The sequence below is a fragment of the Hemitrygon akajei genome, chromosome 3, assembly GCF_048418815.1.
Source record: "Hemitrygon akajei chromosome 3, sHemAka1.3, whole genome shotgun sequence".
NCBI classification, from domain to species: domain Eukaryota; kingdom Metazoa; phylum Chordata; class Chondrichthyes; order Myliobatiformes; family Dasyatidae; genus Hemitrygon; species Hemitrygon akajei.
In genome coordinates, this window is record NC_133126.1 from 178,678,950 (window position 1) to 178,706,409 (window position 27,460).

A 27,460-nucleotide genomic window follows, 5' to 3' on the forward strand; every position below is an offset into this window, starting at 1 on the left:
CGAGAAAACTAGAATATATATGGAATGATGGAGCAGATGCTTCAGACTGACTAACATCAAAATAGTGCATGTTGCTTCCTCTTTCACTGTGGAAGGAGCAGTATCTGTCTCTCCCTTGTTAGACAGCCTGTGAGATGTCAGAATGTTGGGTGTGAACAGTTAGCTTGTGATGGACTGTAAACCACGGTCTCTTTGGGGGGCTTTGCTGTTGTTTGTGTGGTGAGTGGTAATGCTGATGCTAGAATAATTTGGGGAGGGGTTTAATGCTGCTTGTGTGTTGCAGGGTGCTTTGGGGTTCTTGTGTCTTTTTTGTCATTCACTGGGGTATTTCTGTTTGGAGAATGTCTGCATAAGAGTAAGAATTTCTGGTTGTAGATTGTATACATTCACTGATATTAAGTGCAGCTATTGATGGTGGAATTCTGCTCCCTTATGGTGTCTGTGACTCAAGCATCAGTGCAAGGCTTTGGAGTTTAGCCTACTGCCACAGAAACATATGCCTCTTCCCCTATTGAATGTCCTATTTTCCTCTCACCTTTCCTTCCACCTGCCCTCACACAATGCAACTGAGCCACTTTCAGAGCCAGACTCCTCGCTGCCAGGGATAATCTTAATGAAATTAATACAGGACTCTTGGATTGCCCACTTGCTCCTCCTGGTCTGCCTGGCATTCAACTTTTAACCTTCAAGATGAGGTAGTAAATTGGATTAGACATTGGCTTTGTGGGAGAAGCCAGGAGTAGATGGTTGCTTCTGACTGGAGGCCTGTGATGAGTGGTATGCCGCAGGAGTCGGTGCTGGGTCTGTTGTTGCTTGTTATCTATATCAGTGATCTGGATGATGTATTTAACTGGATCAGCAATTTGCAGTTGACACCAAGATTGGGAGTGTAGTGGACATGGCTTGCAGAGGGATCTGCATTAGCTGGAAAAATGAGCTGAAAAATGGGAAATGGAATTTATTGTAGAAAAGTGTGAGGTGTTGCACTTTGGGGGTCTTGCATTGTGAGCAGTAGGGCACTGAGGAATGTGGTAGAACAAAGAGCTGGGAATGCAGGTCCATAATTCCTTGAGTGGCATCACAGGTAGATAGGGTCATAGAGAAAGCTTTTGGCACATTGGCCTTCATGAACCAGTCGGCCCTCCTTATCCAAGGGGGATTGGTTCTGGGACCCCCCACCCCCACCTCCACCCTGGCGGATACCAAAATACACAGATGTTCAAGTCCCTTATTTAACCTATCTCAGTTTGGTGGACTTTAGGACCCGGCGGAGCTCTGAATCCACAGTGTTTCTGTTCACGAAAATAATCACGATTGAAAATAAAGTGATTGGAAAGAAGTGAAATGCTATTGGTCATTGGAAAAGCGTTAGGCTACAGTCGGTCAATGATCGGAACAATTTTAAAGGATAAAGTGAGAATAATGGAGCATGTGAAAGGCCCTGCCCAGATGAAAGCTACAATTAGTACTAAGCAACGCAGTGGTTTAATTATTGAAATACATATGTTTAGTGTTTTATATGCATAGAAAGGTAAAATATATACTAAGACAAACATTTGACTAACTGAAGCTAAATAATACCGGATGTACCTGTTCCGACTTAGTAAGAGAACTTACATTTTTTAAAATCCTGATCCGCTGTAACCTACGCACGTCCTCCCGTATACTTGAAATCATCTCTAGATTACTTATAATACCTAATACAATGTAAATCATGTGTAAATAGTTGTTATACTGCATTGTTTAGGGAATAATGACAAGAAAAAAAAGTTTGTACATGCTCAAACAACAAGTGTTGGAGACAGAACTTCTGGGTTTCCCCAATCTGCGGTTGGTGGAACCTGTGGATAAGGAAGGCCAACTGTACAGGAAATTGGAGTTGTACAAGATATTGATGAGCCTAATTTGGAGAATTGTGTGCAGTTTTAGTTGCCTTCCTACAGGAAAGATGTAAATAAAGTTGAAAGAGTGCAGAGAAAATTTGCCAGAATGTTACTCTGTCTGGAGGACCACCTATAAGAAAAGATTGAATAGGTTAGGCCATAATTCTTTAGAACATTATCAAACCTCCTCGTAGATGTATACAAAATTGAGGGGTATCGATAGGGTAAATGTGAGCAGGCTATTTCCACAGAGGTTGGGTGGGACTACAGCCAGAGGTCATTGGTTAAGGCTGGAAAGTTGAAAGTTTAAGGGGAAACATGAGGGGAAATTTCTTCACTCAGTGGGTTGTGAATGTGGAATGAACTACCCCACAAGTGGTGCGTGTGACTTCAATTTTAACATTTAAGAGAAGTTTGAATAGGTACTTACATAGTAGGGGTATAGAGGGCTATGGCCCCGGTGCAGTTTAAATGGTTTTGGTATGGACTAAATGACCCATAAGGCCTTTTGTGCTGTACTCCCCTATAACCCTAAAATTAACTTTGAACTTTGCTCTTCAACTTTGAAAACTGGGATGTAAGCAGCCGGAGCTCAAGAATTCCTAACGGATATTGTCCAAGTCATGAATGGTCTATGACTTCCCATGTAGCACAGGACGTACTTTAGCTGCCCAGGCATGCCTTATCTTCAAAGACAACATTATGTTATTTAGAAACTTGACAGGGAATACTTGCAATTAGCAGCCTTCTTTCTGCCAACATCACACTTCTAAGCCAGTCATCACATTTCAAGCCAGTGCACATGCTGAGTCATTTCTACCCTCTCCTTTACCCTATCTTAAAGCTCTCTTGCTCGCTGAAGAACACAATCTGAGAATCACTATATTCAAACAACATTATGCTTGAGAAGACTGCTATTTAATGCCAGGTCCTTTTTCCAGAAGAGCATGTCAGATGATGCAGGTATCTGCCAATCCATTTTCCAGGTTGCTCTTTGGACTGTTCTGCTTAAAGTTAACTTGGGGTTTGCCATAGTTAAAGATTTGGGTTCTCCACTTCAGTTTTTTTTTTGGATTGTTACGTGGACTTCATACATCAATAGAAATATACAGTATCACTTTAAGCAAAGGGATTTAATGTGTTTGGTGATAGGATAAGTGAGAGATAATTCAAATATAACCCTAATGACTATTTTTCATGTGGCTTGGAGGATGAGTAGGTTGGTAATTCAATGAAGCTTATGTGCCGTATTTGAAAGTGAGTTCTTAACCTGTGGTTGTAATCTGGGTTAGGAAAGAAGGGCTAAGAATTTGTATAACAGCCATCCAGTTAGAGTTTATGCCATGTCTATTAGAGCTTAAACCTAGCACCTGCAGTTGTGTGCAGTTTTGGTTCCCTAATCTGAGGAAAGACCTTCTTGCCATAGAGAGAGAACAAAGAAGGTTCACCAGATTGATTCCTGGGATGGCAGGACTTTCATATGAAGAAAGACTGGATCGACTAGGCTTATACTCACTGGAATTTAGAAGATTGAGGGGGGATCTTATTGAAACGTATAAAATTCTAAAGGGATTGGACAGGCTAGATGCAGGAAGATTGTTTCCGATGTTGGGGAAGTCCAAAACGAGGGGTCACAGTTTAAGGATAAAGGGGAAGCCTTTTGGGACCGAGATGAGGAAAAACTTCTTCACACAGAGAGTGGTGAATCTGTGGAATTCTCTGCCACAGGAAACAGTTGAGGCCGGTTCATTGGCTATATTTAAGAGTAAGTTAGATATGGCCCTTGTGGCTAAAGGGATCGGGGTATGGAGAGAAAGCAGGTACAGGGTTCTGAGCTGGATGATCAGCCATGATCATACTGAATGGCGGTGCAGGCTCGAAGGGCTGAATGGCCTACTCCTGCACCTATTTTCTGTTTCTGCAGTTTTTATTTAGATACCTCATTCTGAGGTGCGTGGTGTGTGGCCAAGTGGTTAAGGCATTGGACTAGCGATCTGAGGGTCTTGAGTTCGAGCCTCAGTCGAGGCAGCGTTTTGTGTCCTTGAGCAAGGCACTTAACCACGCATTGCTCCAGTCCACCTATCTGAAAATAGGTATCGGCAAAATGCTGGGGGTTAACCTTGCGGGGGGTGGGAACTCTTAGTTGTTTCATGCCATGGAAACTGGAATAAGCACCGGCTTGGTGAGCCTATAAGGCTTGGGACAGACTTTTAACTTTTCTGAGGTAGAGCTTCTGTAAGTTAAAGGAAATGAGAGATGAAGCTGTGGGTGAATTTGAAACCAAGGGAACAACCTTCTAAATTAGAGTTGCTTAATTAATAGCAAACTTGCATATGAGTGATGGGGGGATTTTTTTCCCTGTCAAAAGCTCAATACACCATGGAGACGCTCAAGAAATCTGCTTGATTTCTCCTGTAACTTGTCTTCAGTCAAAACAGGGAATCCTGGGGAAAAGCAGTGCAGGTAGCTGCTAGGAAGGCACTTAGCTTAGAATCATAGAGAAAGTAATGCTGGCGACTGCCTAGGATGATATGTACATTTATATTAAAAAAAAGACAAAGTTACAAGAGTAGCTGTGAAGCTAGATTTCTGACAATGAGGATTTATTTATTTAAAAGAACTCTTTAAATAGGGAAAGACTCAAAGCAAAGGGGATATGGAAGATGTTGTGCATGAAATTATGATTATGATCAGAGATTAAGGGAACTAGGGATTTACTCTTTGGAGAGGAGGAGGATGAGAGGAGACATGATAGAGGTGTACAAGATATTAAGAGGAATAGACAGAGTGGACAGCCAGCGCCTCTTCCCCAGGGCACCACTGCTCAGTACAAGAGGACATGGCTTTAATTTTAAGGTAAGGGGAGGGAAGTTCAAGGGGGATATTAGAGTAAGGTTTTTTACTCAGAGTGGTTGGTGCGTGGAATGCACTGCCTGAGTCTGTGGTAGAGGCAGATACACTAGTGAAATTTAAGAGACTACTAGACAAGTATATGGAAGAATTTAAGGTGGGGGGGGGTCATATGTGAAGCAGGGTTTGAGGGTCGGCACAACACTGTGGGCTGAAGGGCCTGTAATGTGCTGTACTATTCTATGTTCTATAAACAGTGGTATAGCTACAGCAATTGGGAAGGTCAGTGGACTGCTGACTTATTCCAAGAAGGGTTGAGCATAAAAGTAGAGAAGATTTACAACGATTAGTCATGGTGTGAATGAAACATCACAGCTAGTTCTGTTGTAATACAAATTGGTTATAATATTGAATTGTGGAACACTTGTGTTACATGGGCTGTAGTGGTTATAGTGTGTTTAGGAAAACTTGTTTAAATCCATGCATTGAATGCAACTGTAGCTGGTTCTGCTTGAACACCATTTCCTATAACATAAGGATTCTTAGGAACATAACTATCATGTTATAGCCAAACTCTTTGTACTGGACTCTTAAAGAAAATGTATTATCGGCTACAACAATTCAGATCAGGGTAAGTAGGCATGATCTTACCTGGTCCCTCACTTTGGTTACAAAAGCATACATTCTGAGGTATACACTTCCTAGGGAGATTAAGGCAAGGAAGTCTCTTTTTCATATACCCCCTCATTCCCATTCTAACCAGCTCATCACTGGTACTGAAATTGTAAGGCATACAGTTGTAAGTCCCTACAAAGGATTGTGAGGACTGGTGAGAGGATCATCAGCTCTCTCCCTCACCATTAAGATATTTATCAGGAGTGTTGCATATGCAGGGCCCTTAGCATGGTCAATGATCCCTCCCATCTGTCCAACAATCCCTTTGACCCCTACCATCAGCCAGAAGGTACTGCAGCATTCAGACAAGATCTGTTGGGATGGGAAATGGGTTCTTCACCTGGCTGACACTACTAAACTCTTGTCACCAGCCAAGTCTCATTATGCATGAAGCATCAGTAGTGTTACTGCATACTACTTGTTGTAAATACACATTTTTGCTAATTAATTTGTGGTAATATTAGTTATGTTATATGTGAGTTTTATGTACTGTTGTGCAGTAGTCCAGAGGAAAGTTTGTTAGAATGTATACACGTGTATGGTTCAGTGACAATAAACCTGAAGTTGATTGGTTTGTCCAATGAGGTGAATTTCAGGCCAGATTGAAGTAGCAGGGCCTGGACCCAGGAGCAGAAAATGAACTGACGTTTAGCCAGTTTAAGTGCTGAGCCAGATTTAAAGATCTTAAGTCGTTGTGGCTGAGGGCAAAGGGCAAACTGTTTGGCTCATCACTCAGTGGTGAACTGCCTGCTGCCATCTGGCTCCTGCACCGGCTGCAATACTGAACTGGCTCCTTGATTCTCTTCTGGGGTCTCTGTGGTTCATGATCTGTTATTTGTTTGCACAAGTTTTTCTTTTTGTACTGAGTGTACTCTGCAGCTGTGGCCTGCAGTTATAGATACTTGTCTCAGTACTGAACTGTCTCTGTGACTGTGGACTTGCTTTCAGAAACTCTGGTTCATGTTTGCTTATTTTTTTTTATATAGCTTGCACAATTTTTTTTTAACTCATTGGATATTTGGTCTTTTTTCATAGATTCTATTCTATTCTTGTGTGGTTGACAGCAAGATGATGAATCTCATTATCTTGTATATGGTATATTTTGTGCTTCAGACTTTGAGTCTAGACTTATTGGAGTGTCCGGTGATGTGATTGAGACAAATATTTTGCAGATCTGACAAGTTAAATGCTGGAAGAATTTTTCTACTGTGTGAATATGACTAAAATGCATATTTTCAGAATAAAGCAACACCACTTGTAGACTAAAATGAAGAAGAATTTCTAAGATGGCTGTCCTTGGAATTCACTGCGCTCAGATAGTAGAATCTTTAATGTATTCAAAACAGATGGTCTTAATCCAGGATAGTGGAAATATTGATGCATTGCTTGTGGAACTCATTTGGTGTTGTGTTAGCATGTTCTTTATCTGTAGCTTTGTACCGTATTAAATGTATGATCTTTGTGTCAACCATTGGTAAAGAGGAAGTTGAGTTAATTTTTTCCTAATTTGTTCAACCTTGGTATATGTGATGGCATTTTTTTTGGGGGGGGGGGTGAGAATATTCAGAATAGAACTCCAGGACTACTTTGTTTTCCAGCTGTGCTATATAGTAAGAAGGATTCTACAAATCATGTCCTGTATTCCTTACTGTACAAGCTGAAATCAAATAGTTTCAGAATGGTTCATGTAACATTTGGAATGATTTTGGGAGCAATAGGTCGTCATAGCAAAGGCAGAACTTTCAATTGAATTATAATTACACCATTGAGAGGAATGAAGGGATGGTTTTAAATAAATCAGTATATGTGTATATACTTGCAACAGAGAAAGAGGGTCAAGTTTAAAATTAAATGAAGGCAAGGCTAGTATTCACAGAAATATACATTAGATTTGAACCAGTTACAATGTATGAGGATAATGGAATAAATTAGAGAGCAATAAGATTATTGTTGTGATGGGGTAGAGAGCTTCAGCCCAAACTGGATTGGGGACTGAGTGGAAAAACTGTTCTTTCAGAATATTGTTATGAAGGAATGAAAAAAGTGTTCAGAATAGAAGTCTACTTAATACTTTGAAATATCAAAGTAATGACTTTTTTAACAAAACTGGGGATATTTATTTGCCAATTTGGCGAATGATCAGGGAAAGTGAATCTGGTGTTGGGTAGGTGACTTTTGATCCCTGGTATTTATTCTTGCAGCTCATTGAAAAAGTGTTTAGGTGAAACTTGGCATAGAAGGCTTGTCGTATTGTACTATCTATGTATTTGATCAGAAGATTGCAAGTTTATTATACAAAATTTGGTGTTGCATTGTGCACATGGAAACACTTTCAGATTAAGAAATTGGGGAATACAATACTAAATTTTTGAATTGAGACACTTGCACTTGTGACATTCAGAACTGTGCAATCTTGGAAATTTGGGGAAGAAATAGATAAATGAGATTATGCAGGATGATTCCATTTAAGAGCACAGCATGGTAGGGATGTTCCAAATAAGATGTGGGCATAATTTCTATGCTGCAAATCTAGTAAAACCCAGTTTGTTGGTACCTTAAAGTTTGAGGAGCTTCATAGATGGGTGTACTTGCCAAAGGCCGAGGGTATCAGAATCTTTCAGCCATGCTTTATGCCAGATGGTAAATGTCACAAGGATCAAGCATTTAGTCAGATTTTGTCATCTCCTGGTTCCCAAGTTGAGAACTACAGATCCACTCTTAATTCTGTGCTGAGAAGTAGCGTTCACTGTAGATTAAGGGCAGTATCCCAACTTGTGTATTCTAAGTTATGAAGTGAAATGCCATATTAATGTTTCATGAATGTTGGTATTCACAAAGCTTGACACTAAAAACTAGGAGATATTTGCTGACTTGACTGATAGAAGCTTTCAGGTTAGTGAGGTAAAGTAAGGAAGGACCAGTGTGTTTCAGGAGCTGATACCACTTTTAAAGCTTATCAACAGTTTGGACTTGGAAACCCATTGTTCAGATCTGTGGATGATAGCTGTTTTTTTTGTGACTGGAATTTGGTTCTTTGTTTAATATGCAAATGTGGTGAATCAATCTTAGTGTGATCTAAAAATTAGCTGTGTTTGGCAGAGGAGTTAAGCATTAATCTTGATGAAGATTTTATGATCATTTGGCCTAAATAGCAAATAGAATTTAATCTGTGTGTGAGGAAATCCAATTGGGAATCCGCAACAAAGCAAGAGACCGATACTGAGCTTTGTGGTAATAACTTTCCTTGTTATTTTCTGTTCTCCATTGCATTCCACTCATTTCTTTTTTGACCAGTGTCAGGCCTCAAAATATTTGCAGAAGTAGCATGTACTATTTCACATACGATGTCTTGATTGACCTTCACAAAATTTAGTCAAGCCAGTTAGATCTGATCTTAACAAATCATGCTGATTGCCTTTAATTTGTATTTATAAATGTAATTTTATGCTGCCATTCAATGTAGATTTGAATAGTTCATGCACCACCTTAGTTAAATTAACTGGCCTTGTTTTCACCTTTTTTCCATGTTTCCCCAACACTTGTCCTGCAGCCAAAAATGATTGAAAAATGATCAGAACACTTGCTATTTCCTCCCGTATTATGGAGAAAAAGGTTATTGTCAAAGAACCTTTCCTTAGACAGCGCTACAAGGCCCATTATCTAATCAGATAAAAAAGCAAATTTTACCCACTTAGTCTTTTGTGCAAAAGACTATACTGACAGTACAGTAGTCAGTACAGTAATCTGGCAGTATGGCAATGGGGTGTTGGTATAGATTTATTGTACTCAAATCATTGGAGTGGTATTTGAAACCATAACTTGGTTAAGAAGGCTGCAATTTGAGCCACAACTGAGAGCATTTGTGCTGCTACCAATAAGGTTATGTTTGGAGGGGAAGATCTTGGACCAAAAATAGCATGAGCCTTCTCTACCTGTAATAGGATTTGAATAGGAGTGTAACATAAAAAATATTGATAATTTAATTCAGGCCATTTTGCATCTTAATTTCATTTACTCACTTTTCTCCATACCCTTAACCTTTAACCAGCAAACGTGTTTTAAATTTGAATTGGTGTACTTCGTATGTACAGAGATGAGCTAAATTTACAAAATGAACGTTTGAAGTGTAAATTTAACGTGCTGCAAACAAGTGGGAGTTGTGGACTTTATAGGGCATGATAGAACACTGACATTAGAAATTTGATGTAGAAACAGAACAAATTTGTTATGCTCTGTTAAAAGGGCCATTGGTTCTGTGTGACACATGGCTATTTTCAAGGGTCATTCTTAGGGTAAAGAGCTACAGGACCAAAAAGAAGCCATTGCCTTAAATGATAGTGAGGCATACATGCTTAAAATGAGAGCCATCTTTTGTTGCTGAGGATGGATGTAGGGTGCGCTAAGGAATTTTAAATTAATAAGGAACATTTGTTTTAGCTCTTGGATGCAAGTGTTGAATAGATCATGTTTGTATAAAATACTGGTGTTGTAGACCAGTAAAAGTTGGGACAGGACACTTGCTGAACGGTTTCTAACTAGTGACTGGAAATCAAAGTAATACACACTGAATGCTGGAGTAACAATTAAGATATAATTTGCTGAAGTAAACAAAGTGGTCCTGAGCAAGATTAAACATGTGAATTTTAGAACCAGTGACTCATAATTTGCTACAAAACAGACCAAATGGAACAAAGTAAAATTTTATTGTAAATATCTGTCTATTTGGCCATCAGTTAATTGGGGCAGCTGATTGGGGCAACTCCTTTATATAATAAAACATAACATTGAAAATAGCTGGGATTCCCTTCATTTATTTGGGACACAATGCTGCTAATTTGGGACAGAACACTGTTGCTGAACAGTTTCTAACTAGCAAGAGACAATCTGCAGATGCTAGAAATGAAGGTAAAGCTCAGTAAATGCTGGAGGAACCCAACAGGCCAGGCAGTATCTCCGGAAAAGAGTAAACAGTTGATGTTTTGGGCTGAAACCATCCATCAATTCTGATTTTGTGTATTACAGTATCTAACTAGCATCAGTTGTGTGCACGTCATGTGATTATACACTACACCGTGCTTAGAGCGAGCTCTTAAGTACCATCAGATTTGTGGGTTTGTGTTCAAAAAGCTGATTTTTTTTTCTCGGTGAGAAATAAGCAGTGCGGCAATTCAGAACTGCTTTGCTCACTGTGGTTTCAAGCATTCAGGTTTGGAGATGCGAGAAAATTATTTTCCTGTTTCAAGTTGGGAACTAGGAAGAATTTGAAGGTATTGACATGTTGTCTTGAACATTATAATGAAAATGAAGATTTGGTGGATGTAACTATTGAAAACATTGTTTAAAGGTAGTCCATTTTCTGCACTTGGTGTCTGATTTTCACTTGGTTGATGAAAATAATATGGCAGCATACACTGGATGTACTCTCATTAACTACTAGAAAATAACTTGTAGTAGTTTTGGTAGTCTAATTTGTTTTGTATTTCCTTTAAATAGATAATTTGTTGCTCAGTTACAGCAGTTTACTATTTCCATGACAATTTTGGTTAATGCTGCTTAATTGGGCCCAATTGAACTGGTCCTGATGAGTTCCAGTTAACAATCTATTAATCAATTAACTATTTTATCCAAGGATTTATGAACTGCAAAGTGACACATTTGAGGTACCCTTTATGTAACATCTCCATCCAGTTCTATTTGACTAGGTTTACTGTCGTGTCACAGTATTCATTTAGAAAAGTACACTTCGCCTGAAGTGAATTGTGCTTGTTTTAGTTTGGGTCCTTACACATTTCAGAGTAGAATGCTCTTTGTGACATGTAACAATCCTTCTGTTGTAAGCAGTTGCAGATTTCCTCTATAATGCAAAAAGCTTCAGTCAATATGTCTGTCACATTTTAAGTGTTTTTTTACTACAAGTTACTGGGCATGACTGGAAATCATAATCATTATGTGCTGTGTCATATGACATGGGCGATCGTGGTCTTTGGCCATGATTGATCTTAGCAAATTTTTCTACAGAAGTGGTTTTTCTTTTTCTTCTGGGCAGTGTCTTACAAGGTGGGTGACCCCAGCCATTATCAATTCTCTTCCGAGATGGTCTGCCTGGCATCAGTGGTTGCATAACCAGGACTTGTGATAAGCACCAGTTGCTCAACCAACTGTCTACTGCCTGCTCTCATGGCCTCACATGACCCTGATCAGGGGGCTAAGCAGTTGCTACACCTTACCCAAGGGTGACCTGCAGGCTAGTGGATGAAAGGAGCTCCTTGTACCTCCTTTGGATACACATCTTCACCTCGCACCCAGCTACTAGGTATACTGTACTGTAAAAACATCTGTGGAGAGGGGTGATGGCATTCCATTAGAGCTAGGAGTAGAAATGTGTTAGAAAACATGCATTTGTAAGGAAGAGAGAGTGGAAAGAGCAGGTGATGTTGATGTGTGTTATCACTGATGGTAAGGAGATTAAGAAATTTATGTAAATGGGCAATAAGGATGGAGAGGAAGAAAATTGTTGGAACTGAGATGCAGAATTTAAGTTTGTATCTGTCATAAAGAATGCTGGAAATACTTGATTCAGTCAGCATGTGTGAAGAAAGGGCAAATGCTTGAATAAACGGTTTTGCATACTAACTTTTACATGTTCTGATAAGTTAGTGTGAAACATTAACGTTGTTTCTGTCTCCACAGACGATCCTCGATCTGATGATTTCCTTTCTATTTTAGATTTCTAGTATCTGCAGTTTTGTGTACTTGGAAATCATCACTACTTAGTCACTCAAAAGTCTGAGAACGACTAACTCACATCTAATGTGTTTTAAGATTTGGTTTGGCACCTTCAACTTGAGCTGCCACCTGTTTGACTTATAGCCAGTTCCTAGGTCATGTAAGGGTTTTGTAAGCTGATTTTACTTTAAATCAGAAATATCTATTTTCTGCAACTATCCATTTCATATTATTCTAATACCCTTGATCTAACTTAATTTTGTTAAGTATTCTCCCAAATACTGCCTATAATTAAATAGAACATGTTTCTAGTTGTTACTGAATACCACAAAACTTTTTTCATTATTATTTTGAAAGATGCTTTAAGAATCTATGGGAAACTCTTGTAAAAACAAGATTTCTGAAAGTTATATCATCTAAATCCGGGGAGGCTTTACGACCTGTTGGAAAGGATGGGTTACACCTGAACTTGAAGTGGGCTGACGTTTCTGTGGGCAGGTTTGCTGGAGCTGTTCGGGAGGGTTTAAATTAATTTGGCAGGGGTATGGGAACCAGATGATGGGGCTAAAGATGCAGCAGTTGGTATATAAATAGATGCAGTTTGTAGCAAGGCTCAGGAAGGGCAGACAGATCGGGTGAAATTGGAGTCTGTGGGACATGTTGAAGTGTAACATGGGCAAAATCAAAAGGTGATGAATACAGGACTGATGGTATTTTATTTGAATGCATGTAGTATACTGATTAAGGTAGTGCAATTGGAGACCAGCAAGTACGATGTGGTCATCAGAGTTGTGGCTGAAAGTAGTAGTTGGGATCTTAATATCCAAAGATGCGCCTTGTATTGAAAGGACAGGCAGATAGGTGATGGGGTGGCTCTGTTGGTTTTTTTAAAAAGAAATCTAATCTTGAAGTGACATGGGATCAGAAGATGTAGAATCCTTGTGGTTAAGAAACTGAAAGGGTAAAAATACCCTGATGAGAGTTGTATACAGGCCTCTGAACCGTAGTCAGAATGTGGGATACTATGGGAGATAGCAAAGGCATGTAAAAAGGGTAATGTAGGCTTCAGTGTGGAGGTAGATTGCAGAAAATCAGGTTGGTGCTAGATCCAAGGTTTGTATACTGCATACATACTTTGATAAGTAATTTGAATCTTTGATCCCAAGTAAGGGAATTTGTAGAATGCCTGCAAGATGGCTTTTTTTGAAGGGTCTTGGCCTGAAACATTAACTGTACTCCATAGTTGCTGCCTGGCCTGCTGAGTTCCTCCAGCATTTTGTGTGTGTTGCTCAGCTTTGATTAGGGAGCTTAAAGTAAGGAACCCTGAGGAAGCATTGATAATATAATGGAATTTGCCCTAAAATTCAGATGTATCAGTGTTACAGTGGAGGCATGAGAGAGGAAATGGCCAAAGTTGGTTGGAAGGGGACATAAATAGGGACGACAACAAAACAGCAATGGTTCAAATTTCTTGGGACAATTTAGAAGGCCCTGACAAATGAAGTCATGGACCGCAAAAAATCAAAAGAGAGGGCATGTAATATAGCAAAAATGACAGGGAAGCTAGAAGATTGGAAGCTTTTAAAAAGCAACAGAAGACAACTGAAAAAGCCTTAAGCAAGAAAAGAAATGAAGAGAAGCTAGCCAGTAATATAGAAGAGGATGCCAAAAGTTTTGTCAAATGTAAGTAAGAGAGATTGGATACCATACCGCTGGAAAATGATGTGGAGAAGTAGTGAAGGGGTGGACAATGAAATGGAGGGCAAACTGAATAAGTATTTTGTTTCAGTAAATTCATTACAAAGTACATATGTTACTATATTCAAACCTGAGGCTCCTGATGTCGGCAAACAGAACAGAATGACCTGGGTGGTTGGGTCCCTGATGATGCTGCTTTTTGTGACAGTGCTCATTGTAGATGTGCTCAATGGTGGGGAGAGTTTTACCACATAGATGCTAGCGGTATGCCAGAGATTTGAGTGTATCAGGCAGAAGTGAGTGTTGCTTTTATTGAGAAGATGATTGGGAAGATGAAAAGTCTGAAGGTAGATAACCTGGACCAGATGGTGTTCTGAAAGGGGTAACTGAAAAGATTGTGGAGGCATTTAGTAATTATCTTTAAATGATCACTAGACTCTGGAATAGTTCAGGAGGACTGGAAAATTGCAAGTGTCTCTCTACCTTTAAGAAGGTGGGGAGGCAGAAGAAAGAAAATTATAGGCCTGACTTGAGTGGATGGAAAGGTGTTGGATTCCATTATTAAGGATGAGTTTTTGGGGTACTTGGAGCTGTATTTTAAAGTAATCCATGGTCAACATGGTTTAATTAAAGAGAAATCTTCTCTGACATCTGTTGGAATACTTTGAGGAAATAACAGGTAGGATCCAAAGAGGCGGTGGATGTTACTTGGATTTTCAGAAGGCTGTTGACAAGGTGCTGCACGAGTCTGATAAACAAGAACCCATGATATTGCCGGAAAGACGCTGGCACTGATCGAAGGTTAGCAGACTGGCAGGAGGCAGAGTGGGATTGAAGGAGAGCTTTTCTCGTTGGCTCCTTGTGCTGTGCACGGTTGGTGTTGGGATCACTACTTTTCATATTATGTGTAAAGGATTTGGAGGTTCTCGAATGATTAATGTATGTGGAGCATTTGATGGCTCTGGGACTGTACTTGATGGAGTTTAGAAGAATAAGGGGGGATCTAATTGATAGCTGTTGAATATTGAAAGGTCTGGATAGAATGGATGTAGGGAGGATGTTTTTAATAATGGGTGAGTCTCGGACCAGAGGGCATAACCTCAAAATAGTGTCAGTTTAGATCAGATGAAGAATTGCTTTATCCAGAGTGTAGTGAATTTGGAGTTCATTGCCACAGGTGGCTGGAAGTCATTGAGTATATTTAAAGGGGAAGATGATGAGTTCTTGATTAGTCAGGATGTCAAAGATTATGGGTGGAAGGCGGGAGAACGGGGATGAGAAGGATAAATCAACAATGATGGAATGGTGGAACAGACTTGATGGGTCGAATGGCTTAATTCTGCTCCTTTGTCTTGTAGTCTTGTGTATTTAGTATGTTTATGCACAAACACAGAAATTCAATGGAGTTTCAAACATCGTACATTTTGAGTGCTTTTCTGCATTCAAGTTCTGAATTTGTTTCTATTTAGTTGGACAGTTAACTTTTTTCCACAAGCATGGGTGCCATACACAAGAAATATAATTTAATTCATTCTGATGTTGATTTTAAGGAAATATATCGAATAGGACACATTGCTTTGACTAATCTACTGTAATGAGACCTGTCATTTGTGACAAACCAGTCACATTGGTCCTTTGGTTTAATATTTTCTTAAGCGTATACTTCTAATTTTTTTGGTTTGGCTTTTGTGGCGAGGTGTGAATCCACAGTCTCCTGATGAAACACTGCTGCCAGTTGAATCAAGCTGATGTATAAACAAGCTGTAGTTATAAATTATATTTTCTGCATTTATATTTTAGTATGAATGATCTTAATATTTAAGATGCAAAGTCAGCGCTTTCAGATAATTAAAGTTGAAAGGTGAAATCTTATAAATCTGACCCTGAACTTAAATACAGTAAAACTGCTGCCTAGTTGTTCAGAAAGCTTGGATGGATTTTTTGCAGTGCTGGCTCTAAACTCAGTAGGACCCCATTCCCCTCTAACTTACAGACTCGCTGCGTCCTGCATCCTTAACTCCGTAAGGCCTAATTCCTATGTTGCTTTTAAATATTTGCCTTGTTTTTTCACCCCGTTTAAGCTCTCTGGGCTTTCTTTCCTCGCAGCATTTTAAACTTGCCTGATTTGCTGAAAACCTCAGTAGGAATGGTATCAATATGTGTATAAGTGAATAGTCAGGAAAATCTGGCATACTGAAGGTGCTGGGTTATTGGTGTTCATGGAAAGTTGGAGTGTGAATTTCAATATTGGGTTGAAGCTTGCAAAATGGTCTTGTGAATTTAGGTACTTAATGTAGTGAAGAGAAATTCAGATTAGTTTAAAATTTAGCTGTATCAAATTATAAACTGATTAATTTTATTGCTGCTAAGTAATTGAAGGTAAAATTATTTCATTACCCTATCTATTCTGACTTCAATGTTTATTTCAGTGAATGATAGTGTCTAGAAAGGGTATGTCCCTTCAGGAGAGAGGTGCCAATGTCCAACCGGCCTAATTACAATACAGGGGGGTCACTGCGACGTTCACAGAGGAACACTGCCGGGGCCCATCCACAAGACGAAACAGCAGGAGGAAGGCAAGTAAAATACATGTTTGTTAAAAACATCTTTACATGCTGTCTTGGATTTTTGTATTCTGACAAACCCAAGGTAGATGAAAACTCTGACAGCCTATCATAGGTACTTTTTTTTGACAATTATGTTTCAAAGTGGACATGACCCCATTTGAGCTGTCACATTTAGCATTAAATTGGCACTGTCAGCTCAACATACTTTATTAATGAAATGCCGAATGGTAAATAGATAAAAAGAAGCAGCACTCTTAATATTTAATCTGAGTAAAAGTTTTTAAGTGCTCCATCTCAAGTAATATATTTTATTAGTACTGAAGAAATGAATTACAAAGGCAGAATTTCTAAGTCAAGTTGGTGAAAATGATGAAAATAACTTTGACATTTCTTTTGAATGAGGCTATACAATTTGTCTTGTATTTGCAATACCTAACTGAGGAGTTGGTTTATTTGATTCTTTGCAACAGATCACAGTCAGAGGAGGGGAAACAGAGACAGATTCCAAGTAATACAACCGCTAAAGCAACAAAATTGCAGTCAGACACAACCTCTGGTCAATCCAGAGGGCGTGTGTCGCGGAGGTATTGAATATTTTATTTTACAGCATAAATGTTCATGGCTTGATGTTGGTTTGAAATTAAAGTATATATTGCTGATCGGATGCCTTATTCCATTCATGAAAAAGACTGCCTCTGATAGCTGGGCTGGAACATTCACAGAAGTCATTGGGAAGTTGGGTATTACAGTAAAGTGTGCCCTACTACCATTAGCCACTTAAACATGGTTTGACTTTTTTCAGTTACAGTAGTCAAGAATAACAATTACCATTACAACCTGCGCTTTATTGACAAGATGTACTGGGTAATTGCAATAATCTGGAATTTAAGTATCTTCTAAAAGTAGATCATCATGCTCTAGGCTTGGCTGTTTGTGTCACTTCTTTCATGATATGACCAGAACTTTTAGAAGTTACTTATCTAAATGTTGGAGTGTGCTTTTCGAAGTAAAGCATACAGTCAGTTCCTGACTTCAGTGTTTACAGCTTTAGTATTGCAGTATGGTAATGACAAATTTGATCTAATTTTCAATTTTTCTTGCCTGTGGTTTACTTTTGGCTTTGGTTTCTCCCATCACTTCCAAGTGCCAACACGAGAAAATCTGCAGATGCTGTAAATTCAAGCAACACACAAAATGCTGGTGGAACGCAGCAGGCCAGGCAGCATCTATAGGAAAAAGTATAGTCAATGTTAAGGGTCTCAACCGGAAATGTCAACTGTACTTCCTATAGATGCTGCCTGGCCTGCTGCGTTCCACCAGCATTTTGTGTGTTATGTCCAAGTACAGTCTCATATTGGCTGGCATCCCAAGTCAGTGTACCACCACTTCAAAATATGGAAGCTTATTTCATGCCACTTCATATTTCCAAAAAGTAAAGCAGATATAGATGATAGTATACTCTGAAAAACGTTGTGAGGGTGACTTGGATCTGATCCTAAGTTGATGTAAAATTGGGGCTTGTATTCTTGGAAAGCACTTGACAAGATTTGGTCAAATTCGAGACTATTAATCACATGCAAGTAAATGTACCTGTTCATGAACAACTTCCTTACACCAGCAACATAGATACATTGTATACCAAAAATTATGGAAAAAAGAACATTTTGACAAGAAAGAACACAGAACAGAAAAATTTAATCCTTTTAAGTCCCAAGTGGCCAAACTGGTCATAGTGTTGTGAAACTGCAGTGATTAGGATTTTGCTAGTTGGCTGTTCTTGAACCTGGATGTTGGATTTCAGGCCTCATGTAAGGTGGTAGTTGCAAACATGTTAGTTCCATGTACTTCAGAATTCTGCTATTATATAGCAGAAGTGAAATTATTAAAAAAATTGTTTTAGAAAATTTGTGGTCTTTTTGTAGTCTGCCTAATAATGAGTTATTTGAGTTTATAAAGTTAAATGTACAAACAATGTTCTCTGGCAAATATTATTGTATTTTCAGAAATTCCAGGAGTTGCAGCTCTTCATCAGTCGCATCTGTGCCACAGCAAGAAGATCGAATTAGGTCAGAGAGACCCAAAACAGGACAACCTAAAAGGGACAACTCTAAAAGCAGCTTAAGAGGCGTGAAACGTGGTCCAAGTCCTGATCACAGCAGTTCAAACTCTACCTGCTCTGCGAAAAGATCCAAAGCACTTCAACCTACTGAGAATCCTGCTGAAACACAAAAACACAAGCTGCAAACTAAGTCCCCAAAGAAAAGGAAGCCTGTGCAGGATCAGATAAGGACTGCTCCAGCAGCATCAACAAGTAAGGCCCAGAGCAGAAAACAGACTGGGTCTGCCAGTGCCTCCCCTTTTCAAAAAAGGAAAAAGATTGAATCTGCTGCATCTATAAGTGATTCTCTGGCTGACTCGTTCAGTGCTGAAGAGAGGTCTGCTAAACCAACCAAGCTGGCTTCAAAATCAGCGACCTCAGCCAAAGCTGGGTGTAGCACTATCACTGATTCTTCTTCCTCTGCTTCTACATCATCTTCCTCCTCTGTTGCTGTGCCTCAGGGAGCCAGGCTAAAGCAAGGAAAAGATCAGAATAAAGCTCGTCGTTCGCGCTCAGCCTCTAGTCCCAGCCCTCGCAGAAGCAGCCGGGAAAAGGAGCAGAACAAAACTGGTAGTTCCTCCAAATTTGAGTGGGCTGCTCGATTTAGCCCTAAAGTTAGCTTGCCAAAAGCAAAACTGTCACTCCCAGGGTCTTCTAAGTCGGAGACTTCAAAGCCAGGGCCTTCAGGCCTCCAAGCAAAGTTAGCCAGTGAGTGGTTGAAATTGTTTTGATATATACAAATTAAGAAATGTGGTTAAATGTCCTGATATGGATTCAGTCAATTAAATAGCGTGCTATCCAGATTGTGAGAGACAACTGAACATGCATTGCAGGTTCTAATCCATAATGAGATTGTAACAGGTATCAAATGTAAATCTTACCAGTTGTGCTCCTGTATGTATTTAAAGCAAAAAATGCAACATTCTTCCATGCCATGTGACTGGTATTTTTCTGCAGCCAATAAATTGCAGTTACATTATAGGAAAGAATTTACAAGAATTTCTTAATGCCTATAACCTTTGTCTAAACATTCCTGGGGTGGAAGAGAAATAGCATAATTCTGAGAGTATAACGGGACTTTGGCTAGATGGGGAAAAGAAGTTAGAATATGGCCTTTTTTCCCAAGGTGGCAAATTTTCCCTCTATAAATAGCTGCATTCCTGTCCCTGGCTTGTGCAGCTAATTTGAAATGTTATCTTTAAACTAAGCATCACCTTTGTATCATAAATCAAGTTTTGATAAACTTAAATTTTGAAAAGGGACTTGGTGTTCAGTTTACTCTAAAATAGTGCCACAGGACCCATCCATTTATTTTTTTTAAAAAAGGTTTCAGCATATCTTGTTAAAGTAGCAAATACGCACAAGTAAAATTGAATGCAGAATGTAAAGCCCCTTTTAAAAAAAAAAAAAAAAAATCCAAAAGTTTCAATGACTTTGAAAGTAATTTAATTCAGATGGCGGATTATCAAAAACAGTTATTAGAAATCAACATGTACCCTTACTTTGAAATTTTTAAAGGTTTGAGAAGGTCTACCAAGAAGCGCAGTGAATCGCCACCAGCAGAGCTCCCCAGTTTGAGGCGGAGCACAAGGCAAAAGACCACGGGCTCCTGTGCTAGTACCAGGTAAATTCTTTGGAAATCAAAGTTTAGGTTGGAACTACTTTAGTGCTACCATTCTGGTGTTTTAAGGTTTCTTATCCCAAATGTCTGAAATTTTGAGTCTCTTAAGGCAACTTTATTGAATAGAAATAGGCTTATTTATTGTGCTGCTTTAGTTATTTGACTGTCAACCAAATTATCTGAATTGGTTTGATCATGAGATTTCCTATGGATTATCCAGTGGCGTGGCATTTTTAAATTTGTGAGGTTCTACATGAATTAATTTACTCACCAGACTTGTTTGTTCAGCTGTCTTCAGGCCAAATTTGTCTCCAACTTCAAGATACTGATCTGTAATAACATTCGTAAAAGATTTGGAATTATGAATCAATTCTCTGCCTTGAATGATATTCTTAGTGCAAACCAAGGCCTTATGGTCAAAGAGTCTATTTAAATGACATAGAAGATTTGTTGAATGCATTAAATGTTAAATTGAAGTGTTGAAGTTGTTGGAGTGGTGAGAAGAAATGGGAGAAAGCATATTGAGCATTAACTTCCACCTGCAGATTTCAAAAGAACAAAATTAATTTTTCAAAATAAAACTGGCGAAAAGCGGGAAAAAGATTCTGCCTTCCTGCAATATTAAAGTAGATTTAATCTCAAATTGCTGTGAGACATGTATTTAGATTGGATATTGTGCACTGTTGAAGATTTTACCCATGCTTGCTATAGTAGTGAAATTCTTGATTGGAAAGGAAAAAGTGAAAAAATGCAATGGCAAAACTTGGCGTTTGTCATTTGTCAGGATTGTAATAATTGTAAAGAACAATTACAATTGAGTTGGTATTGTGGCATCTTACGGTAGTTTATTTATGGGTAGGCCCCACTAACATATTAAACATGGTCTCCACAGATTTTTTAAAAAATTGCCTCTTTACTAATAAGCAATTGCCATGGACGTTTTCAAATGAGCTACCAAAATATTTCCTTTGGTACAATTGCTTGGAAGCAGCAATACTTGACAAAATTAATTTTTCTAGATCTAATGGGGAAAAAAAACATTGACTGCAAACTGTAACCTTTCCTCTCCGCAGTTGCTGTCTGAAAATTTTCAGAATTTTGGTTGTAATTAATTTTATCAGTATCTTTTTCTGCTCATCCTTTGGAAGGGTATAGTTGTGATTGAGGTAGTGCAGTATGGGTTTCGTTGATTAATTTCTGAAGTTTGTTCTCCTTATGAGGCGAGATTAAGCAGGCTGGATTGTACACTACAGTTTAGGAGAATGAGGTGATGGCATTGAAATATACAATGTTAGTGTGGGGCTTGTCAGGATAAAATAGTTTATGATTCACCAGGCTGGTGAAATTTCTTCACCCAGAGGATAATGGATCATTAATTCTCCAAAGCCAGTTTAGGAAGAGAATTTCAGTCACACTCTTTTTTTTCAAGGCAAAGGTCAACAGATTTTTAAATATTGAAGGAATTGGTAGATTGGGATTAGTAGAGGAAAGAGTTGAGGTAAATATCAGTCAGAATTTTTATGAATACTTAATCAAGAACAAGGAGATGAATTAAATGTTACGATTTCTAATGTTCTTAATATAAATTGAGTGGTTGCTAGTTGACTTGAAGCATCATTTGAGTTTTTTCAGGTTTACTTGCAAAATGTTCTGACTAACTTCATAATTCTACTTGAACTGGTTGTAAATCTTCCTAGTAATCAAAGTTGTATTCTTGAACTCTTAGTCTGAAATGCATGCAGGTTTTATCTGCTGTTGAATTAGTCTGCCAGAGTGCAAACTAATTTATATTGCAGCTGTACCAAAAACTTACTAAATTTAGACCTTCAAGATATCACCTGAAAATTTTTTAATAATTTAAAATGTTTCGACTGAGTGGGGGAAAAGAGAATGCCTTTGATTTGTTTGACATATTCACAGTATCTGAATCAATAATAGAAATGGTTCCCAATGTCCAGGTCTCTAAAAGTTCAAAGTAAATTTATTATCAAAGTACATATGTCACTAAACACTATTCTGAGATTCACTTTCTTGCAGATATAACTAGAACAAAGTACAGTAGAAGAGTTACATACAAAGGCTGCCAGATTGTGCAAATACAAAAAAGAAACGAGTAATAAAAATTCAAGTACATTTCAAGTACCAATGTTCAATAGCATTGGTGTTTCTGCACTACAGCATGATGCATTCAGTCATGATGCTCCTTTGCATTTATAGGAGTTTGTCAAAGTTTTAAATGACACACTGCACAAACGCCAAAGAAAGCAGAGGTGCTGCCATGCTTACTTTGAAGTGGCATTTATGAGCTGATAAATATAAAAATGCCCAGGAAGTTAAATTAACTGACCCTCTTTAACTCTGATCCCATGAGAAGGACTGGCTGATGAACCTCCAGTTTCCTCTTGCAGTAGTCAATAATCAGTTCTCGGGTTTGGCTGATGTTGAGTGAGTTGTTGGATCAATCAGCCAGATTTTCAGTCCCCTTTCTATATAGAGCTGTACTTGGCTCAGTCGTAAGTATGTAGCGAATAGAGCAGGTGGTTTACCTATGCTGATGGTTATGGATGAGATGTTGTTGCCAATCTGTACTGACTGAATTCTCAAGTGAGGAAATCGAGAGGTCTCTAAGAAGTATGAAAAATCATATCAGATGTATTTGGAGTACAGTGCCAACTATAAATGGTAAAAATGCAATGCAGTAGTAGAACCACAGTAAATATGGGGAGATTGCCTCCTGACCAGCCTTGATCAGAGCTTGGCATTATCATGCAAATTATTCCTTTGTGTAAGCCTGCAGATACATTGATGTGCCACCAACAGGTTGGCTCCTTTTCAATTATGAAATACTTCAGAAAGTTCTTAAATTAGCTTTCAGCTTTGGGTTCAATGAGTATGTGGATTGTTTGAGGCTTCTTCCTTCTATTAATTTGCATTTTAAATTAGAAATCTGTTCTGAACCTGGGTAGTGCTTAAAAAAAATCCTGATTTGACTACAGTAATTTGATGTACCTTGATTAATGTAGACAAAGGTGGGCATATCTCACACTACTGCTAAATTTTGTATTGTATCTTGGGTGATAGATTGAAATTGAATACATTTCAAAACTTGAAAGTGAAAGCTAGCATTTTGGTTTGCTTTGAATCCGTTAAAAAGTATCTATTGGCATCCAAAAGGGAAAAAGTGTAATATTGAGCTTCATCTAAGTTCTGGCAATCATTAAAGAGAGCTGTGGTTCTGTTTGTATCACAAACAAGAGAAAATCTGCAGATGCTGGAAATCTGAGCAGTACACAAAATGCTGGAGGAGCTCGGCAGGTCAGGCAGCATCCATTGGGGGGGGGGGGGGGGTTGGAGTACAGTTGAAGCTTCAGGCCAAAACCCTTTGGCAGGACTGCAGGAAAAAAAACTGAGTAGATTTGAAAGGTGGGGGGGAAGGGAGAAACACCAGGTGATAGGTGAACTGATCCCACCAGCCACATCTTTCCTCTTCGACCGTACTTTTTTCCTTAGATGCTGTTGGCCTGCTGAGCTCCTCCAGCGTCTTGTGTGTGCTTCTGTTTGTATCAAATGTTTTTACATGTGATCATAGGAACAGTCTGCATCAGATGTGATTAATTCTTGAAGCAATTCAATGTATTCCATTGCATACACATTTGGATGAAGTTGGCAACCTACAACAGAACTGAAACTCTCCTGATATATATTTAATAGCATGGCCATGTTTGTTTATGGACAACAAATTAATCTCAGTATTGCAGTTTTTGAATTGCTAAGTATCAGCAAGTGGAAATCTTTAATGTTAGTCTGTGGATATTCAGTTATGTGTGTTTAAAACGGGCTAATATTGCTTCATTTGTAGATAGAATCAACAAGTATGGGGAAAATGTGCTAAAGAATTATGAACAGCTTTGACCTTGGTAAAACTTGGACAGAGTGGAAACAGTGCATTTCAATCTATGAAGGAATCTATATCCCATATAAGATTTAATGTTTACTGATACCATTTCCATAATACCAATCCAGTTGTTAAATTGTTTGGTGCAGGAATACAGAATTATGGCTTGCAAGCCCTTGACTGGACAGAAATTAAATGAGCTAAAATAGTAGTTTTATTGGAGAAGCCAGTTTCCTTCTGCAAAGTAGCATTGATCTGTGGTTATTTATAGAAAAGCTGGAAGAATGTTGGTTTCCATTAATAACAAAATCCCAGTAACACCAAGGTAGGCAGGACTTGTTCAAAGACCCTTTATTATTCTGATACTGTCTGTCTTGCTGAATGTATCCTGCATTTTCTCTTTAATTGTAGTTATTTAGTATTTGTAATTTCTAGACTGATTTACCAGCCTTCAATGGCAGGCCTGCATCTCTTGGAGTTAAGTTAAAAGGTTCAATTTAATGTCAGAGAAATGTATACAATATACATCCTGAAATGTTTTTTCTTTGCAAAACATCCATGAAAACAGAGGTGCCCCAAAGAATGAATGATAGTTAAATGTCAGAATCCCAAAGTCTCCCCACCCCCACGAGTAAGTGGCGGAGAGCAACAAACCCCCCCTCCCCCATCAGCAAAACAAAAAGTGTACCCGCTACTGAGCTCGTGTGAGCTAAGCAATGGCAAAGGCACAGACCTTGCAGTTACCCCAAAGACTATCGTAATTCATCTGGCATTCGGCAACCCACAGGTTCTCTCTCTCCCTGGCAAGGGAGAGGGAGGTGTCCCCCACTTTCATTACAAGGTCATACATCACCTGAAACAGTAACTTCATGGTTCAAATCCAGACACATGAACAAAATGAAGTACTGTTTTGATTGGATAGTGTCTTTTGATTGAAATGTGAAATTAAATGTGAACCTTTTGGTAATAATCTCTCATTACCATTATGAAAAGCACATAAATTGATACAATAAATCTGCTTTATTGCTTGTCAATATTTACTCATTGAACAAGGAGTTTAATTATTTTGATTGCACATTTGGAACAATGGAGATGACATACAGGATAGTGGAATGCTTTTGTAGGATATGGGAAGGCAGGTTTACCTCCAGTGTCCTGATGACTACACCTGCAAGAAATGCATCCAGCTGCAGATAGTGTTAAGGAATTGGATCTGGAACTGGATGAACTCGTATTATCGTTTGAGAGACTGGGGGGGTTGATCAACAGGACTTGTATCCAAGGTAGTGACCATCAGGAGAAGGGATAGCCAGCCAGTACAGAGTACTTCTGTGACCATTCCCCGTAACAGGTATACACTTAGGATATTGGGGGTGGGGGGGGGGGGGGTTGTCCTAGCAGAAGGAAGTCTCAGGAATTGTGTCTTTGGCACTGAGTCTGGCTCTGTGGCTTAGAAGGGAAGGAGGGAGAAGCAGTGAACTGTAGTGTTAGGGGTTTGGAAGGAGGTTGTGTGAATGAGACTGAGATTCCTGGATGGGTATGTTGCCTCCTATGTGCCAGGGTCAGGAATATTTCAAATGGAGTCCACAGCATTTTTAAGTGGATGGGTGAGCAGCCAGTGGTCATGATATGATCCATGTCAGTACCAATGTCATGGGTAGGAAAGGTGCTGAGGTCTTCCAAAATGAGTTAGGTGCCAAGTTAAATGACAGCATTTCCAGGGTTGTGATCTCAGGATTGCTACCAGTGTCAAGTGGTAGTGAGGCCAGAAATGGGAAGATCATACAGGAGTCAAGTCAGTTTTTGTCATTTCGACCATGACTGCTGGTATAGTACACAGAAGAAATGAGACCATGTTTTTCAAAACCATGGTGCTACATGAAACAGTATGAAAACTATACTGAACTACATGAAAACAACACAGAAAAAACTACACTAGACTACAGACCTACCCAGAATTGCATAAAGTACACAAAACAGTGCAGGCATTACAATAAATAATAAGACAATAGGGCAGTAAGTTGGCTCAGTCCAGGCTCTGGGTATTGAGGAGTCTGATAGGTTGGAGGACGAAACTGTTACATAGTCTGGTCGTGAGAGCCCAAATGCTTTGGTGCCTTTTCCCAGACGGCAGCAGTGAGAAGAGTTTGTATGAGGGGTGTGTTGGGGTCCTTCATAATGCTGTTTGCTTTGCAGATGCAGAGTGTAGTGTAAATATCTGCAATGGCGGGAAGAGAGACCCGATCTTCTCAGCTGACCTCACTATCTGCTGCAGGGTCTTGCAATCTGAGATGTTTCAATTTCTGAACCAGGCAGTGATGCAGCTGCTCAGGATGCTCTCAGTACAACCCCTGTAGAATGTGATGAGGATGGGGGGGTGGGAGATGGACTTTTCTCAGCCTTCACAGAAAGTAGAGACGCTGTTGGGCTTTCTTTGCTATGGAGCTGGTGTTGAGGGACCAGGTGAGATTCTCCGCTAGGTGAACACCAAGAAATTTGGTGCTCTTAACGATCTCTACCGAGGAGCCGTCGATGTTCAGCGGGGAGTGGTTGCTCCGTGCCCTCCTGAAGTCAACAGACATCTCTTTCGTTCTGTTCACATTCAGAGACAGGTTTTTGGCTCTGCACCAGTCTGTTAGCCACTGCACCTCCTCTCTGTAAGCTGACTCGTCGTTCTTGCTGATGAGACCCACCATGGTCGTGTCATCGGTGAACTTGATGATGTGGTTTGAGCTGTGTGTTGCAGCACAGTCATGGGTCCGCAGAGTGAACAGCAGTGGACTGAGCACGCAGCCCTGGGGGGCCCCTGTGCTCAATGTGATGGTGTTGGAAATGCTGCCTCCGATCAGTAGGCTGAGGTCTTCCCAGTCAGGAAGTCTAGTATCCAGCTGCAGAGGGAGGTGTTCAGGCCCAGTAGGGTCAGCTTTCCAATCAGTTTCTGAGGGATGATTGTGTTAAATGCTGAACTGAAGTCTGTGAATAGCATTTGAACGTACGTGTCTTTTTTTGTCCAGGTGGGTTAGGGCCAGGTGGAGGGTGATGGCAATGGCATCGTCTGTTGAACGGTTAGGACAGTATGTAAACTGCAGGGGGTCCAGTGGGGGGTGGGGGCAGCAGGGTCTTGATGTGCCTCATGACGAGCCTCTCCAAACACTTCATGATGATGGATGTGAGTGCAACGGGACAGTAGTCATTGAGGCAGGACACTGAAAACTTCTTCGGCCCAGGGATGATGGTGGCAGCCTTGAAGCACATTGGAACGGTGGTGCTGCTCAGGGAGATGTTGAAGAGGTCAGTGAGAACATCTGCTAGCTGTTTCTGCACATCCTCTAAGCCATTTATGTCAAACTCAAGGCCCGCGAGATAATATCTTATTACTATTAAAGCTGGCCCCAGTAATCGAAGCGCCTATGGCGTATGATATGACTAATGCTGAGTTTATTCAGG

The 27,460-nt window shown here is 39.5% G+C and overlaps 1 protein-coding gene across 9 annotated transcripts in view; it reads left to right on the forward strand.

Annotated features, from left to right (window-relative positions):
• trip12 (thyroid hormone receptor interactor 12) overlaps nucleotides 1–27,460 on the forward strand; it is a 142,348-nt gene that overhangs the window by 19,920 nt on the left and 94,968 nt on the right. For all 9 annotated transcript variants that reach the window (XM_073041471.1, XM_073041480.1, XM_073041472.1 and 6 more), the window contains 4 exons: nucleotides 16,262–16,408; nucleotides 16,870–16,983; nucleotides 18,403–19,205; nucleotides 20,016–20,121. In XM_073041471.1, the coding sequence (XP_072897572.1) occupies nucleotides 16,311–16,408; nucleotides 16,870–16,983; nucleotides 18,403–19,205; nucleotides 20,016–20,121 (1,121 nt within the window). In that variant the 5' untranslated portion in view covers nucleotides 16,262–16,310. The remainder of the gene's footprint in view (nucleotides 1–16,261; nucleotides 16,409–16,869; nucleotides 16,984–18,402; nucleotides 19,206–20,015; nucleotides 20,122–27,460) is intronic.